An 18,108-nucleotide genomic window follows, 5' to 3' on the forward strand; every position below is an offset into this window, starting at 1 on the left:
CTTAGGGCCCTTCGGGATTGTCACCGTCATGATCTACGGCGTTGCCAACGTTGAGTGGCTAGAGGGCTAAGTCCAGACTACCAAACTCTTGCTCGTATTCTTAACAACGATGTACTTCTTCTTCATGGTGAGAGAAACAATGCTCATCGATATGTCATCACGTGTCTTAGAGATTGTTGAGGTGCGCTCGGACATCCTGGTCAACTTCTTGGTCATGTTGGCGAGGGTGGTCGACGCGGTTGCCCATAGCTCTCCCCTGGAGAGGTTGTCCATCATCATGGTGCTGGTCGGTGAAATGACTTCGGCTACGACAGTGATTAGATCTTGGCACGGTGGATCAGTGAATTGAGCTCATCGAGTAGGAAGGTCTCTAATCCTATTGGATCTCATTGACCTAGCAGTGCGCTGCTTTAAGCATGGCGGTGACCTTAGCGACCTCCGGTGTCTGCGGGAGCCGAGCGAGCTCATTGGCGGCCACTGGCCAAGTTGGAGCTTGGGGTCTTGTAGATGTCGTGGCCATCAACATGGACAAATTCATCATCGAGGTTGCGTTCGAGTTGGCATGGCCTTCCTTGCGAGTCAACCTGATCATTGAGAGCAGCCTCGGCTAGCACAAGGGTAACTTTGTTTGTTCGGTGCTGCTCATAGTGGACGTTCTAGTTGACGCGGGCGGCGTGGTCCTCCTCAGTTTCCCCTTCCCATGGGGGGCTATCGACGCTGATGTTGAAAATTCTACCTCCATGGAAGGGAGGGAAAGGAGGCTGTACGGTGATCGTTTCGGCGATAGTCTCCATAGAGCCCTAGGACTCGGAGTCTGGATTTTTCCTCTAGGATTATTTGGAGGGATGTATCAGGGCATCGGTCGATGTGTAGCATGTTGATAGCCGGCAAGAGCTGGTTGGCGATCTGGTCGGCGAGAGGATGGATATCTCTCACCTAGTCGGCGAATTTGCCCCTTAGGGCATCTTGATAGGCAGCGGCGACGCCGGTGAGCCCAAAGGGTAGGGATGTAATCCCTAGAGTTTACCGATCAGCCTTTGATAGATCTAGATTGGAGGGTGGTCGGCACTAGACCAGAGTGGTCAGAGCTGATTCCGTGATGGAGAGGCAATCAACGAGCTTCTGGCCAACCTAATCGATGGATGCGATCAGATTGTCATTGTTGATTTGCCTCCTTGGGTAGCGGGGGAGCGAGCGGTGAATTGTCAGTGAAAGCGACCTTGGAGGTGGTTTCGAGATCAGATCTGTAGTCATAGGTGTTGAGGTGATCGGCGTAGTATTGATATGCACCGGCTCAAAATCCGACTCCATCAGCGTTGATAATCCATGGGATCGATCCAACCGTGAAGATCTGAACGGGCTATGGGAGGGACGAAGAGCCTGCAAAATGTACCATCTTGTTCGATATGGAAACAACACACACACCCCTACCTAGCGCGCTGACTATCGACAGAACATCATCGGTAGTCCTCCAAGGGGTATCCCACAAAGGGAGATTGATCGATAGAGATGTGTGTAATCAAGAACAAGAAGGCAACAGAGGCACACGAGTTAGATAGGTTTGGGCCATCAGCGTGATGTAATACCCTACTCCTATGGTCTATTGGATTGTATTGGCTATCGTATGATATTGTGTGTGTTTGAAGGGGTCCCTGCCCACCTTATATAGTTTGGAGGTAGGGTTACAAGTCGGTTAGATCTAGGAGATAACCGAAAAGTAATAGCAGATTATAGGAATTATGGGATCATACGTATCCTAACAGATCTCATAATATCTTTAGGATATCTTCCTGGTGTCTTGCGGGAGACACCGAGCAGCGTCGTGCCCTACAAGGCTTCATCTTGTGGGCTAGGCCACCCCTAGGGGCATAGCCCATATGGTCTGCCATGGGTATCTGGGTCGTACCCCCCACACCAGCTGACCCCACCCCGCCTTGACTCTCGTCACATCAAGCTCCAATTTTGGAGCTTTGCCCGCCACCATGTCGTTAAGGCCCATCACCGCCTGTGCCACGGCCAGCCTCCACCACTTCACCCCATGCTAATTCCTTTGCACCACTAGCTCGCATTGGCTCCCTCTTCGTCATGCACACGGTAGTCACAGCTCTAGTGCCTCCTCCTCGCTGCTGATGCGGCAGTGCCTTTGTGGTCCGTCGTTCACCTCACAGCGTGCACGTGGTCAGCCTCACTCGGATATGAGGAGGACCACGAGTTCAAGGAGGTGATCGAGGAGTATGAGGAGGAGATCCTCATGAGGGAGGAGGTCTTCAAGCCACCACTGACTGACTGAGCTGACACCACGCCTGCCCAAGGCAATCCCTAGTGCATAATCCTTATTTTGAATAATCACTGGATATATATATGTGATGTGCATTTACATTACATACTTATTGTTGAAACTACATGCATAGATATACCTACCTATGAGTCCTACTAGCTTAGGTCGCATAGCTGCTATGCTTAGGTTTTCGGTAGCATGAGTAACCTGTCGTTACTCGTAATAGGTGATTATTGATATTACTCACATGATAAAATGGTGAAAGGAAATAGAGACCAGGCTGGGATATGGTACAGGATTAGTGGGTGTAAGAGGTTGTGTCCCGTAGCCAATGGGGCATAACTTGGTTACACTGTTTTCCCTATCCGTGTCGGTTAAGGACCAGCCGTTGCATTAGATTCTAGTCAGGTCATAGACTTATTATCCTGAGCACATACTTGCTTATGGGAGCAGGAAGGCTTGTTGCTCTCTTGTCATGGGTTTTGGCTCTTTCTAGACTGACTGATTGGAGGCAGGGATAGTGGAGGTCTAAGCGCCACACTGAGTCCGGGACTCAGACGTGGGGGCTTGGAGTCTAAATTTGAACAGGGACCTAGACCCCTTGATAGGAGAGTGGTGGGTTGGTCCTACTTGTGCTTGGGGTACAAGCGGGGCATGTGTTTTGAGGTACCCAGCTGGGCTACATTGATTCACGAATCACCATGTAATACGGTATGACTTGTCTACGATCTAGCACCGTAGTAAGAACTGGAAGATGAAGGACGGTGAAATGGATCTGATTGCTCAACTCTTGCTTAAAAGTAGAACATGTGCTTACATAGGATGGTTAGCTAATAAATTAATCATGACTGCTAATAAAATACATACATAAGGATTCACTACTAGTAATGTTTTTTGCAAAAAGGAAACCCAGCAAACCATAAAGCCTATCATATCCTTTGGAGTCGGGAAATTATTCCCACTAGTCGGGTAAGTCTTGCGAGTATATTATGTCCTTAGGGTTTATCTACCCCTATTGTAGGTGCACCTTGAGGAGTAGGTAAATAAAGCCTGGGTACACAATGTACTCCAAAGACTTACCTGACTAGTGAGAATAATTTCCCGACTCCAAAGGATACGATAGGCTTTATGGTTTGTTGGGTTTCCTTTTTGCAAAAAACATTACTAGTAGTGAATCCTTATGTATATATTTTATTAGCAGTCATGATTAGTTCATTAGCTAACCATTCTATGTAAGCACCTGTTCTAATATTTTAATAAAATAAATTCATAAACATGTGATATGAAAACTAATAACTCTACTACGGTAGATCTCAATGACATGAATCTAACGCAACTGGAACGAACTGAAACGGAGCTAAAACGATTAAACGACAGAGATTAACAACTGGATGGCAAAATGGTAAATAGTTGCATCTTCTACCTCTCTGTTCTTCTTCATCTCGACATGACCATGGTTGTCTGCTGTTGCCGGCTTGCATGGGGAGGGAGGAGGCTCAGCTAGCAAGGAGGGGCGACCGGTCAGTCACTACTAATGGCGACGTGGCACGCCCGCGGCACAGGCGCCAAGCTAGGCTCGCGTAGGGCGAGGCCTGAGCAGGCACCACACACAGCGCTGCCTGTGCCGGCCTCCACTGCGAGATGCGCAGGGGGCATAGGAAAAAGCGAGGCCACTGGGGGGGCCTCGGGGTTGGATGCTGGGCTCTAGACTGCGGTGGTGGATGGTCGACTGCAGGGGAAGCTTCCTCGGCCGGAGGGAGAGAGAAAGAAGGTGTCGGCCATGGATGAGCTCGTCGGAAAACGACCGGAAAAAGGAAAACCAAGGGGAAACAGTCAATTGGTGATGGATTCAAGAAAAGAAGGACACTATGGTGTAGAGAACGAGAAGATCTACCTTGTGGTGATGGTGGTTGACGCCAGAACACGACAGTTTGGTCGAAAAAGCTCACCGAAGAGTTTGTCAGAAACCTAGCTATGCCAAACTTTGGCATTTGATCTGCGGCGATAGGAGTGGCGGCTCATGAAACGGGCTGTACTTTCAGAATCAGCACGTCGAGGGCTACACTGGCATATATATATATATATACACGCAGGGTTTAGAGATTTTGGAAAGTGAAGATATTTTAGGAAATAATTGATTTTTGGAATTAAAATAATTATAGAAAATCGGAAATTACTATTTTTGGCTCCGAAAAATATCTCTGAGCTCCAAAAATACTAGAAAAATTCCTAGGGATAGATGGAAGAATAAGAAACACAACCAAAGTGGTTTTTGCTCCCAGAAAAGACTTTTGGATTGATCGAGGAAAAAGACAAAGCTCTAAGCAAGAGGAATTTAATCCCAAAACAGGTCGGAAAGATTCCCGGAAGGAGAGGCATCGTTCTAACATGTCTTAAAACCTTTTCCACGCCTTTGTCTTTTGAAAACAAAGCATCTTATCTAACTTTTGTTTTTGCAAGTTTCCAAATTCTTTTTAAACCACTGCTTGAAAATAATATTTTGAAGATTGAGATTTGAATTTATTTTCCAAACCACTCATCACAAAAGTATCAATGCAACGGCATGTATGCGCAAACATGTTGCTACCCTTATGTTAGATTTTAATTTAAAACAAATTTTCTTTTACCTATGTTTTTATGACCACAAAACAATTAACAGAAATTATTTTACTCTTTTTAGAAAGTAGCTAATTTTAGGGTGTTACAATACCCATACCATATCCCTACCCGATCTCTATTTTCTTTCACCATTTTATCATGCGAGTAATATCAATAATCACCTATTACGAGTAGCGACAGGTTACTCACGCTACAAAAAACCTAAGCATAGCAGCTATGCGACCTAAGCTAGTAGGACTCATAGGTAGGTATACCTATGCATGTAGTTTCAATAATAAGCATATAACATAAATGCACATCACATATATATATCCAGTAATTATTCAAAATAAGGGTTATGCACCGGGGCTTGCCTTGGGCAGGCGCGGTGTCAGCTCAGTCAGTCGGTGGTGGCTCTAGGACCTCCTCCTACATGAGGATCTCCTCCTCATACTTCTCGATCACCTCCTTGAACTCATGGTCTCTGATAGCCATGATCTCTATCAACTCGTTCTCTATATGCATGCGATGATGATGCAATACTTAGTATTTTGGCAACAGCAACTCTTAAAATAAGAATACATCCACCAAGCCACTAAGCTAGCTCTAATGACTAAGGCAGTAAGCTAACTATCATCATTACCCAGCAAAGTGTTGGGTTCAACTAACAAACACCTAGCTTTACAATTAAAGGATATATATCTTTATTTCTACTAATGGTTTAATGTATATTTGAAACAAAGAACATTTAACTACTCTTATGTTTATCCTACTCTAAAGCTACAAAAATTACAGTGAAAACATAATAATAACATGAAGCCAATGTAAAATTTTCAAAGCTAAAGCAATCATTGTTTTGCCACAAAAAATCCTAAAATATTTAATCTAATAATATTAAGCACTCTCAAATGATTTAATAGCTCTTGGTATCGACAAGTATATAGATGAACTAAATACACTAATAGATAGAGAATAATTTTAGGAACTTAACAAAATTGGTTTCACAATTTTTGGATACCTACATGATTTTATATTAATTACCAAAGTTTAGCTCATAATTAAAATAAAAAGCTATTTCTATTCTCCACGAAAAAGCTAAACCGCTTTCGGCCCATGCGGCGCAACACGAGTGCGCACGAGCGCGTCGACCCATAGGCACGGCCCACGTGAGGCCAGCTAGCAGTGCGAGGCGGCCCGCGGTGGGGAGATCTCGCATGTGCTGGCACATTAGCAAAAATGCCCTCGCGTTATCAGAAAATAGCGCGAACACTACACGTACTATTTCTATAGTCAGCGGCTTTGCAACAGAACCCTCGGATCTTCTCCTCTTTACAACGGCAAGGCCCTCAACAATCCCTGCGTGCGCTGGCATGGCGAGCGCTGGCATGGCGAGCGGTGGCACTGGCGCTTGCACCGGCCACATAGGACCCACGCTGACCTATCTACAAGGCTGACGCTCACCTAGGGTTTGATGCGAGACGATGGGCAGCGGTTGCACGAGCCGGGACGCCATAGAAGGACCTATCCATGACAGTGGCCACCCTGTGGCAATGGCGATGGCGTTCAGGTGAGCCGCAACCACAACAAGGTGGTAGGGGTAATAGTTGAGTAACAACAACTCACCAACGACCTTACCAAGAAGTCGGCTCGGCCGGAGACAACCCGAGCGAGGCTAGCCACGTGCGTGCTATGAGGTGAATGGTGGACCGCAAAGGCATGGTCGCGTTAGCGGCGAGGAGGCGGCATTAGAGCTACTACTAGCATGCGCATGATGAATAAGGATCCAAGGCAAGCTAGTGGTGCAAAGGAAATAGCGTGGGTGAAGTGGCGGAGGCTGGCCACGGCGCGGGCGGTGACAGGCCTTAACGGCACGGTGGCGGGCAAAGCTCCAAAATTGGAGCTCGGCGTGATGCGAGTCAAGGTAGGGTGGGGTCAGCTGGAGAGGGGGCGTGAAGGCGGAGATGTGAGCACAAGGAATTGATGAGAGGTGCTCGCTCTCTGGCTTCACCATGACATGACACGACGGTAGTGGAAAGCAGAGAGAGAAGAGAGAAAGAGAGAGATGGCGAGGCAGGTGGGATCAGCTCGGCCTTGCTTTGGCAGGACGCAAGCGACGAGATTAGGACAATGTGGGCCCATATCCGACCGGCATGGCCCGTGCACCGTAGTGCCATAAATGGCACGGCGACGACGGCTAGCCCACGTGCGCGCGGCAGAGGCAACACGCACAGTACCGGCAACAACGCAGAGGTGCAGCGAATCAGCATGGATGTGATGATGATGCGATGGCAGCGACATTGTTGTGATGCGAGTAGTGTCGGTAGTGCGGCCGCGACGGCAGCGTGAGGCAGAGCAGCAGGGCGCGGGGCCAGCAGCTCGCTATGGCCAGCCTCGACCAAGCCTAGGCGGCTCGACCGGCCAAGCACGATGGCACGATTGACCGTGTTGGACGCAGCCATGTGTGCGGCATGAGAAGGCCGCGTGGTGACCGCGCACCCGGCGCCAACCAACCTGAGACAGTGACACGCACGAATTTTAAAGTGTTCAACACGACTAAACGATTGCTTTAGGACCTCAACTGTCTTCACCATATTCAAGATGGCACATGGGACTACCAAATTGAGCTATAACACTACACCACTCCTTAACCCAATCTCTCACAATAAATTGCTAAACATAGCAATGTCTAACTATTGGCAGACTTGAAAATTTCTAAGTTTTTGAGCTGAATTTGATTTGCATTTGTGATTTCTAAGCTAGTGGAAATATTAGCTAGTAATATCATTTTTGAACCGCAAGTATTTCATTGTCATCTACAAAGTTTGTACTTCAAACTTTATTTACGTATCACATATATGTTCTATAATATTTTTGCTTAATAAAAATTAGTTTTAAACCCTAAGTGATATAACATGACTGTCGAATCAACTTTCGTTTTGCATTTTAGTTGATCATTTTGAGTTATAGAAATTGATCTACACACTTTTATCACATGCATTAACACATAAACATGATACTCATGACATGTTTAAGTAAATGATTTATGGTGTAACACTGAGGGTGTTACAAATCTACCCCCCTTAAACAAAATCTTGTCCCGAGATTTCATGTGCCTAGTGTAGGAAAAGACATAAGAAATAAATTCTGATTTAAATAATTACCTCGGTGAACTAGAAAGAAGGTGGGGATAATGCTTCAAGATATAACTTTCTTGCTCCCATGTTGCTTCATCCTCAGAGTGATTTTGCCACTGAACTTTATAAAACTTCATCACATTGTTTCTAGTCACTCTTTCTTTTTTCATCTAAGATCTTGACAGGATGCTCTATATAAGATAAGTCGGGTTGGAGGGGAAGTCCTTCAATTTCCATAGCTTCATCGAGGACCCACAAACATTTCTTTAACTGGGAAACATGGAAGATAGTATGCACTACTGACAAAATATCCAGGAGCTGGATACGATAGGCAACAAAACCACACTAGGTCAAAAATCTTATAAGGTCCAACATAGCGAGGGGCTAGCTTTCCCCAGACACCAAAGCGATGCACCCCTCTTATGGGAGATACCTTGAGATACACGTGATCACCAACTTCAAATTGCAAGAGCCTTCTTCGCTTGCCCACATAAGTTTTCTGATGGCTTTGAGTCGCCTTCAAATGGCTCTGAATAATACTAGCTCTTGAGCTTCTTTGATAAAATCAGGCCCAAAATATCCATGATCACCCACCTCAACCTAGTTAAGAGGTGTTCTACATTTCTTGCCATATAGGGCCTCAAAAGGTGCCATACGAATACTTTCTTGATAGCTATTGTTATAAGAAAACTCAGCTAGAGTCAAGCATTCATCCCACTTTTCAAGAAAAGAGATGACACAAGCTCTCAACATATCCTCAAGTACCTGATTGACTCTTTCTGCCTGACCGACAGTTTGCGGATGATAAGCTGAACTTCTGAGGAGACTAGTACCAAGACATTGCTAAAGTTGCTTCTAGAAATAAGAGATAAAGACTGATCCTCTATCAGAGACGATAGTAAGAAGAACTCCATGTAGGGTCATAATTTAGTCAAAATACAACTTGGCATACTTCTTGGTGGAATACCTGGTATCCACCGGAAGAAAATGAGTGGACTTAGTAAGATGATCCACAATGACCCAAATAGAGTCATACCCCTTTGCCGTGCGGGGCAAACCCACAACAAAGTGCATGGAAATATCCTCCCATTTCCAAATAGGGATAGGCAAGGGCTATAAAAATTTAGGCATACACATATGGTCTGCCTTAACTCTTCCATAAGTGTCACATTCTGCAACATACTTGGTGATATCCTGCTTCATATTTGGCCACCAATACAAGTGGCGCAAATCATGGTACATCTTGTTACTTCCTGGATGGATGGACAACTTGGAGTTGTGAGCTTCATCAAAAAAAATTCTTCTAAGCTCCTCACTTGATGGAACAACCAATCTATTTTTGAACCTCACTACACCTTGATCATCAATACTAAAATATGGACCACGCCCTTCGGTAACTAACTCCTTGATATGTGGGATTTCTGAAACATCTTGCCTTTGCTCTATAATAAGTTGCTCAAGTAAATATGAGACTAGAGCAATATGAGCTAGCACCTCAGCATGGTTGAGAGACAAAGGTGCTTCTTCAACTTGATACAACTTCTAGCTCAAAGCATCAGTTACCACATTAGCTTTTCCAGGATGGTAATGAACCTCCAAATTGTAATCCTTGATTAGCTCCAGCCATCTCTGTTGCCTCATATTCAACTCAAATTGAGTGAAAATATATTTGAGGCTCTTGTGATCCATAAAATATGCACTTTATTTCCCAACAAATAATGCCTCCAAATTTTTAGAGCGTACACCACAACAGCCAGCTCTAAATCGTGGGTGGGATAATTCACCTCGTGTTTTTTCAGCTGCCATGAAGCATAAGCTATCACACGCCCATCCTACATAAGCACGTATCCCAGTCCAGTCCTTAGGGCATCACAATACACATTAAATGGCTTGTCAATATCTGGTTGGGCAAGAATAGGAGCAGAGGTAAGAAACTTCTTTAGGACTTCGAAAGCTTCTTCACAAGCCAGACTCTATACAAACTTGACATCTTTCTGAAGCAACTTGGTCATTGGTTAGGCTATTTTGGAGAAGTCAGGAATGAAACGCCGATAGTAACCAGCAAGACCAAGAAACTGATGAATCTGATGCACTGACTTTGGGGCTTTCAATTTAACACATCTTGGACCTTGCTTGGGTCCATGGAGATACCTTTAGGTGTCAGAACATATCCCAAAAACTACACTCAATCTAACTAAAACTCGCACTTGCTGAATTTGACATACAACTTGTGTTCCTTTAATCAAGTCAGTACTATCCGAAGATGCTATGCATGCTCTTCATTGTTCTTGGAGTATATCAAAATGTCATCAATGAACACCACTACAAACTTGCCCAACTCTGGCATGAAGACTGAATTCATGAGATACATGAAGAATGTAGGAGCATTGGTGAGACCAAAAGACATGACTAGGTACTCATACATCCCATACCTAGTAGAGAAAGTTGTCTTTGATATATCTTGTGGCTGGATCTTGATTTGATGATACCCAGAATGAAGATCAATTTTTAAAAACACCTTGGCACCAGCCAACTAATCGAACAAAGTATCAATACGAGGTAAAGGATACTTGTTCTTAATGGTTACCGCATTGAGAGGGCGATAATCTATACACATCCACAAAGTACCATCCTTCTTCTTCACAAAAATAGCTAGACAACCCCATGGTGAAGAACTAGGATAGATAAAGCCCTTCTCAAATAATTTCTCTAACTGCTTCTTCATTTCTGCTAGTTCTTTAGGAGCCATGCGGTAAGGATGTCGTGAAATAGGAGCAGTGCTAGGTTCTAACTCAATAGTAAACTCCACGTTCCTTTCTGGTGGCAACCCAGGTAGATCTGCAGGAAAGACATCCGGAAATTCACAGACCATGGAATAGAGACAAGATTAGGAGAAGTTTCAACATGAGCAACAACTGGTAAGGTGGATCTAAGGGCATAATAAGAGACATCATATCCTCGGAAGAAGGAAGCCATAACTCAACAACTCTCCGCTTAAGGTTCAAGACTACCCCATAAACTCACAACCAGTTCATGCCCAGAATTGCATTTATGCCTTGCCTAGGTAGCACCATGAACTAGAGGTGGTAAGTGTGAGTAGCTAGCACTAATCCGACTGTGTCCATTTGAGTATTAATGCACAACTACGCACCTGGAGTACTGATTCTATAGGCAATAGAAATAGCCATAAGAGATATATTATGCCTATGTGCAAACCCCATGCTCATGAATGAATGTGATGCACTAGAATCAAACAACACATATGCTAGGTGGGAATCAATGGTAAACATATCAGCCATCATAGGTTCATTCTACAAAATCTCCTCAGCCTTAATGAAGTTGACTTATCCAGAGCGGCTTATGGGCACCTTCTTCTTGATAATCGTCCTCTTGACCAGATGGGAGTTAGCTGAAGGCTGGGAAGACTATGCAGGCTGGTTCTGTGGGCACTCCCTAGCATAATGACCTTCCTTGCCACACTTGAAACAGGCACCTGGCTTATTCCCCTACCCTAGACAAGGCAAAACCTACTGTCCCTAAGACTGTTGTTGCACCTACAGAGTAGGTGGATGGTACTGAGTGGGAGGTGCCTGGTAGGTCTGCTAAGGCTGATAGAATGGGTGCCCATCCGAAGACTGATAGGGCACCCACCTGACAACCTACACCTTCTGAGCCTAGGGGTGACTAGAAGATCTAGTGATCACCTGCTTGCTCTTCCACTCATCCTGAGAGTCACGCTGAAGTCCTTCCATGGCAATAGCAGCATTCATCATAACACCAAAAGTCTAGTAGTTCCCTGTGTACAGCTCCTTCTATAGACTGCAAGAGAGGCTGTGATAGAAATGGTCCCTCTTCTTCTCATCAGAATCGATGTGGGTCCTAGCATACTATGCCAGATGATTGAACTTGTTCACATAATACATCACAGACAAGCTTCCTTGCTTCAGGTCTAGGAACTTCATCAACTTCCTATTTAGCACACCAGCAGGAATGTAGTACTCTCTAAAAGTAGCGGTAAACTCCTGCCAAGTCACACGATGGTCCATCAGCTGCATGGCATTGAACGTGTAACACCATGAACTGGCAGAACCCAACAGCTAATGTGCTGCAAAGCGCACCTTCTGTTCTTTAGTTATAGTGAGTAGCAAAAACTTCTGCTCCAGAATACAAAGCTAATGCTCTGCATCTAGAGGCTCAGGAGTCGGTGTGAATGTGGGTGGGTGAGTCTTTAAGAAATCCTGGTAAGAATAGGGCTCCTTAGGACCACGGGCACCACCCCTGTTCCCGCCATTGCCTCCATGGCCCCCACGGGCGAAGCCACCAATGGCATGGGCAAGCATCTCCAAGGCATGGGCTGACTCATGCTGAGCAACTAACATTTCCGCCATCATTTCTGCATGGGTCATCGGAGGTGGTGGTGGCAGAGGAGGAGCCAGAAGTGGGGCCTCATGGCTCTCCTCGTTGTCATTCTCATTGCCACGACCACTTTCACCTTGGCCTTCACCAAGACCACGGCCTATCCCAGCATTGGTGCTCCCATGACTAGACCTTAGGTTCATCTATAAATAGATAGGAACCAACCATTTGGGACAACCCTCTAGATTAGGAACAAGAGACTTAGAGAAATGATAAGGCTTTTATTAAAGCATTCTTTTAGGTTATCAAATCAATTCACAAATCCAAATTATACGTGTGGGGGAAAGTTTAGTTTAAGCAAGATTCTCTTTTCATGATGCATGCATCGGCCTACCCATTCACTCAAGCTGAAATATAGCGGTATTCGCAAAAAAATTGGCACAACGCACACTCACTTTACGTACGCTAAACGATTCTTACGCAGCGTAAGTTAGTGTACCTATAGAAAATTGATTAGATAAAACTAGTGACACTATCCTAGATAGACCATATTACTAGGGCTTATACTTATCTACATTATTTTATCGCATCCTACTTTTTGTAAACTTTTGTTGGTCAAATTTTAGGTTTTTTAAAAGAATTATGAAACTCGTAGATTCATTATTGGCTCCGATACCACCTGTGGTACAACTGCCTAAAATAGCACGCTTCTAGAGGCGCTCGTCTTCCACCAGACACTAAGCACCCTAAAAATGAGTTACATCGGACGGTTTCATCGAGCACACCCCAAGGGAGAACTCGAATAATCCATGTTTTTCCTCTAAAATCCAATAATGAGAATGAGTTTACATTACTTAGTCCATTTCATACAACAAGAGTTCTCAGAAATATATTATTACAATACCAAGTTCAGAGTGCGGAATTTAAATAGCGGAATAAACATCTAACGATAAGATACAAGGATCTATCTGTGCCCACCAGAATAATCCTCCACACAACAGCTATTCCTCAAGCTGCACCTGCAATAGAGGTAAATAAACCCTGAGTGCACAATGTACTCGCAAGACTTACCCGACTAGTGAGAATAATTTCCTAACTCTAACGGATATGATAGGCTTTATAGTTTGCTAGATTTCTTTTTTGCAAAAAACATTACTAGTAGTGAATCCTTATGTGTGTATTTTATTAGCAGTCATGATTAGTTCATTAGCTAACCATTCTATGTAAGCACATGTTCTACTTTCAAGCAAGAGTTGAGCACTCAGATCTATTTCACCATCTTTCATCTTCCAATTATTACTACGGTGCTAGATCGTAGACAAGTCATACCGTATTACACGGTGATTCATGAATCAATGTAGCCCAACTGGGTATCCTGAAACACACACCCCACTTATACCCTAGGCACAAGCAGGACCAACTCATCACTCTCCTATCAAGGAGTCTAGGTCCCCGTCCAAACTTAGATTCTAAGCCCCCACACCTGAGTCCCGGACTCTGTGGTGCTTCGACCTTTACCATCCCCACCTCCAATCAATCGGTCCGAAAAGAGCCAGAACCCACGACAAGAGAGCAATGAGCCTTCCCACTACAATAAGCAAGTATGTGCTTGGGATAATAAGTCTATGACCTGACTAAAATCCAATGCAACGGTCGGTCCTTAACCGACACGGATAGGGAAAATAGTGTAATCAAGCTATACCCCATTGGCTGTGGGACACAACCTCTTACACCCACCAATACCCGTACCATATCCCTGCCCGAACTCCATTTCCTTTCACCATTTTATCATGTGAGTAATATCAATAATCATCTATTGCAAGTAACGGCAGGTTACTCACGCTACCAAAAACCTAAGCATAGTAGCTATGTGACCTAAGCTAGTAGGACTCATAGGTAGGTATATATATGCATGTAGTTTCAACAATAAGCCTGTAACATAAATACACATCACATATATATATCTAGTGATTATTCAAAACAAGGGTTATACACCGAGGCTTGCCTTGGGCAAGCGTGGTGTCAGCATAGTCAGTCAGTGGCGGCTCCGGGACCTCCTCCTGCATGAGGATCTCCTCCTCATACTCCTCGATCACCTCCTCAAACTCATGGTCTCTGATGGTCCCGATCTCCACCAATTCGTTCTCTACATGCATGCGATGATGATGCAATACTTAGTATTTTGGCAACAACAACTCTTAAAATAAGAATACATCCACTAAGCCACTAAGCTAGCTCTAATGACTAAGGTAGTAAGCTAACTATCATCATTACCAAGTAAAGTGTTGGGTTCAACTAACAAACACCTAGCTTTACAATTAAAGGATATATCTTTATTTCTACTAATGGTTTAATGTATATTTGAAACAAAGAGCATTTAACTACTCTTATGTTTAGTCTATTCTAAAGCTACAAAAATTACAGTGAGAACATAATAATACCAAGAAGCCACTGTAAAATTTTCAAAGCTAAAGCTATCACCATTTTACCACAAAAAATCCAACAATATTTAACCTAATAATATTAAGCACTCTCAAATGATTTAACAGCTCCTGGTATCGACAAGTATATATATGAACTAAATACACTAACAGATAGAAAACAATTTTACGAACTTAACAAAATTGGTTTCACAATTTTTGGATACCTACATGATTTTATATTAATTACCAAAGTTTAGTTCAGAATTAAAATGAAAAGCTATTTCTATTCTCCACGAAAAAGCTAAGCTGCTTTCGTCCCAACGCGGCGCAACGCAAGCGCTAGCGCGTGGCGGCCCACAGGCGCGGCCCACGCGAGGCCGGCCTGCAGCACGAGGTGGCCCGAGACGGGGAGATCCCACGCGCGCTGGCACATTAGCAAAAACGCCCTAGCATTATCAGAAAATAGCGCGGACACTACATATACTATTTCTATATTTAGTAACTTTGCAACGGAACCCTCGGATCTTCTCCTCTTTACAATGGCAAGGCCCTCGACCATCCCGTGCACGCTGGCGCGGCGAGCGGTGGCACTGACGCTTGCACCGGCCACACAGGACCCACGTTGACCTATCTATGAGGCCGATGCTCACTTAGGGTTTGAGGCGAGACGATGGGCGGTGGTTGCATGAGCCGAGACACCGTAGAAGGACCTCTCCATACGGTGGGCACCCTATAGCAATAGCGACAACGTTCAGGTGAGCCGCAACAACAACAAGTCGGTAGGGGTAATGGGTGAGCAACGACAACTCACCAGCAACCTTAACGAGAAGCTGGCTCGGCCGGAGATGACCCGAGCGAGGCTGGCCACGTGCGCGCTGCGAGATGAACGGCGGACCACAAAGGCATGGCCGCATCAATGGTGAGGAGGCGGCACTAGAGCTACGACTAGCATACGTACGACAAAGAGGGAGCCAAGGTGAGCTAGTGGTGCAAAGGAATTACCGCAGGGTGAAGTGGTGGAGGCTGGCCACGGCATGGGCGGTGATGGGCCTTAACAGCACGGCGGCAGGCAAAGCTCCAAAATTAGAGCTCGGCATGACGCGAATCAAGGCAGGGTAGGGTCGACTAGAGAGAGGGTGTGAAGGGAGAGATGCGGGCACGAGGAATTGATGAGAGGTGCTCGCTCTCTGGCTTCACCATGACACGACACGATGGCGACAGAAAGCTGAGAGAGAAGAAAGAAAGAGAGGCGGCGAGGTAGGTGGGCTCGGCTCGGCCTTGCCTTGGCGGGACATGAGCAGCAGGATCAGGAGACCCACGCACCGATGCTATGGACAACGCATGCCCGCATCTGACCGGTGTGGCCCGTGCTCCGCAGTGACATAAATGGCATGGCGACGGTGGCTCGCCCACATGCGCGCGGTAGAGGCGACACGCATAGGACCGGCAACAGCGCAGAGGTGCAGCGGATCAGCGTGGACGCAACGACGATGCGACAGCAGCAATAGTGTCGTGACGTGAGTAGTGTCGGCAGTGCGGACGCGACGGCAGCACAGCGCCGCCACGGCAGCACCCAAGACGGCAGCGTGAGGCAAAGCAGCAGGGCGCGGGGCCAGCGGCTCGCTGCGGCCGGCCTCGACCAAGCCCAGGCGGCTCGACCGGCCAAGCGCGGTGGCACGGTTGACCACGTGGGACGCGGCCATGTGCACGGCGTGAGAAGGCCGCGTGGTGACCGTGCACTCGGCGCCAACCAACCCGAGACAGTGACACGCATGAATTTTAAAGCGTTCAACACGACCAAACGATTGCTTTAGGACCTAAACCGTCTTTACCATGCTCAAGATGGCACGTGAGACTACCAAATCGAGCTATAACACTACACCACTCCTTAACCCAATCTCTCACAATAAATTGCTAAATATAGCAGTGTCTAACTATTAGCAGACTTTAAAAATTCTAAGTTTTTGAGCTGAATTTGATTTCCATTTGTGATTTCTAAGCTAGTGAAAATATTAGCTAGTAATATCATTTTTCAACCGCAAGTATTTCATTGTCATCTACAAAGTTTATACTTCAAACTTTATTTAAATATCACATACATGTTTTATAGTATTTTTGCTTAATAAAAATTGGTTTTAAACCCTAAGTGATATAACATGACTATCGAATCAACTTTCGTTTCGTATTTTAGTTGATCGTTTTGAGTTACAGAAATTGATCTACACACTTTATCATATGCATTAACACATAAACATAATACTCATGACATATTTTGGTAAATGATTTACGGTGTAACACCGAGGGAGTTACAACTCACTACACTAAACACACTAATATTAATTTATATACTTACTATACTAAGTAACTTTACTAACTATACATATCTAGCTAACTACAAAACTATACATAACTTATATTTACTAACTTCACTAAATATCTTTGCTAACTAATTATATAAATCTCTATCTAGTCAAACTAAATTTGAATCCTAACCCTAGCAAAAAAAAAATTGACAGAGATGTAGAAGAGCATTACCTCGACAAAGATTATAGGTCACCACAATTCACCAATGGAAAGGAGATGGCCGCCGGCGGCAATGGCTGGCCGGCAGCGGCCTACTTCTGGAGGGCGACAGCAATGGCCGGCCGGCCAGCGGCAATCCCCCCTTCTGGAGGACGACGATGGGCAGCGTAGCAATGTCCTTCATGGCTCGAGACAATGCGGAGAGATGAAGGGGCGGCGACGAGGACGGGCGACATGCGGCAGTGGGGAGATGGAGGGGCGGCGGCGGCAGTAAGGGAGGCAACGAGACAGGGGAAGATGGAGATGGAATGAGGGAGGATGGGCACACGGCGGGGGTCGCGGCGGCCGGGGTCGCGGCGGGCGGGAGCGCCAGGCGGGGCGCGTCGGGCGTGGCGGGCGGGAGTCGCGGCGGCGCGTTTTCTCGTCTAAGGACGGAGACACTGGGAGAGGGAACAAGGGGTCTGCCACGCCGTGATGCGTGGTGCGGCAGCGTGATGCGTGGCGCGACAGGCCCGCCGCCGTCGTGACGGGTGGCACGTCAGCGGTCGCCGCAACCGTTGACTGCCCCCTGTCGCGCCGCCATGCATGGCGCGACAGCGTGAATTAGACGCATCGTGCAAACAGGCACATCCAAAAGTGTTAATTTTGAAGAAAAAAAAACAGTGTCAGTTTTAAAAAAAATGTTAAAAATAAAAAAAATGCGCCGAGGCTACGTCGATCCAGGACGCCAGCATCCATCCACTCCATAAGGTGCAGCGGCAGAATTGCCGCCAAACCACGGGCGGCAAACTCCACC

The 18,108-nt window shown here is 45.7% G+C and overlaps 1 protein-coding gene across 1 annotated transcript; it reads right to left on the bottom strand.

Moving 5' to 3' along the window:
* Window positions 1–5,305: 5,305 nt before the first annotated feature.
* LOC136455515 (uncharacterized) lies at window positions 5,306–14,522 on the bottom strand. Its single transcript, XM_066455512.1, has 3 exons — window positions 14,372–14,522; window positions 10,639–10,848; window positions 5,306–5,391 (listed from the first exon to the last, which is right to left on the bottom strand). The coding sequence occupies exons 1-3, from the start codon at window positions 14,520–14,522 to the stop codon at window positions 5,306–5,308; spliced, it is 447 nt and encodes a 148-aa protein (XP_066311609.1).
* Between the last annotated feature and the right edge of the window lie 3,586 nt (window positions 14,523–18,108).

The sequence above is a fragment of the Miscanthus floridulus genome, chromosome 5, assembly GCF_019320115.1.
Source record: "Miscanthus floridulus cultivar M001 chromosome 5, ASM1932011v1, whole genome shotgun sequence".
Classification (NCBI taxonomy): domain Eukaryota; kingdom Viridiplantae; phylum Streptophyta; class Magnoliopsida; order Poales; family Poaceae; genus Miscanthus; species Miscanthus floridulus.

Coding starts and splice junctions, on each gene's coding strand:
- LOC136455515 (XM_066455512.1), bottom strand. CDS start 14,522: ATGCATGTAGAGAACGAATTGGTGGAGATCGGGACCATCAGAGACCAT. Junction 10,849..14,371: donor TGACACCACGCTTGCCCAAG/GCAAGCCTCGGT, acceptor TCTTTCCTGCAG/ATCTACCTGGGTTGCCACCA. Junction 5,392..10,638: donor TTTTGTGAAGAAGAAGGATG/GTACTTTGTGGA, acceptor GCATGCATATAG/AGAACGAGTTGATAGAGATC.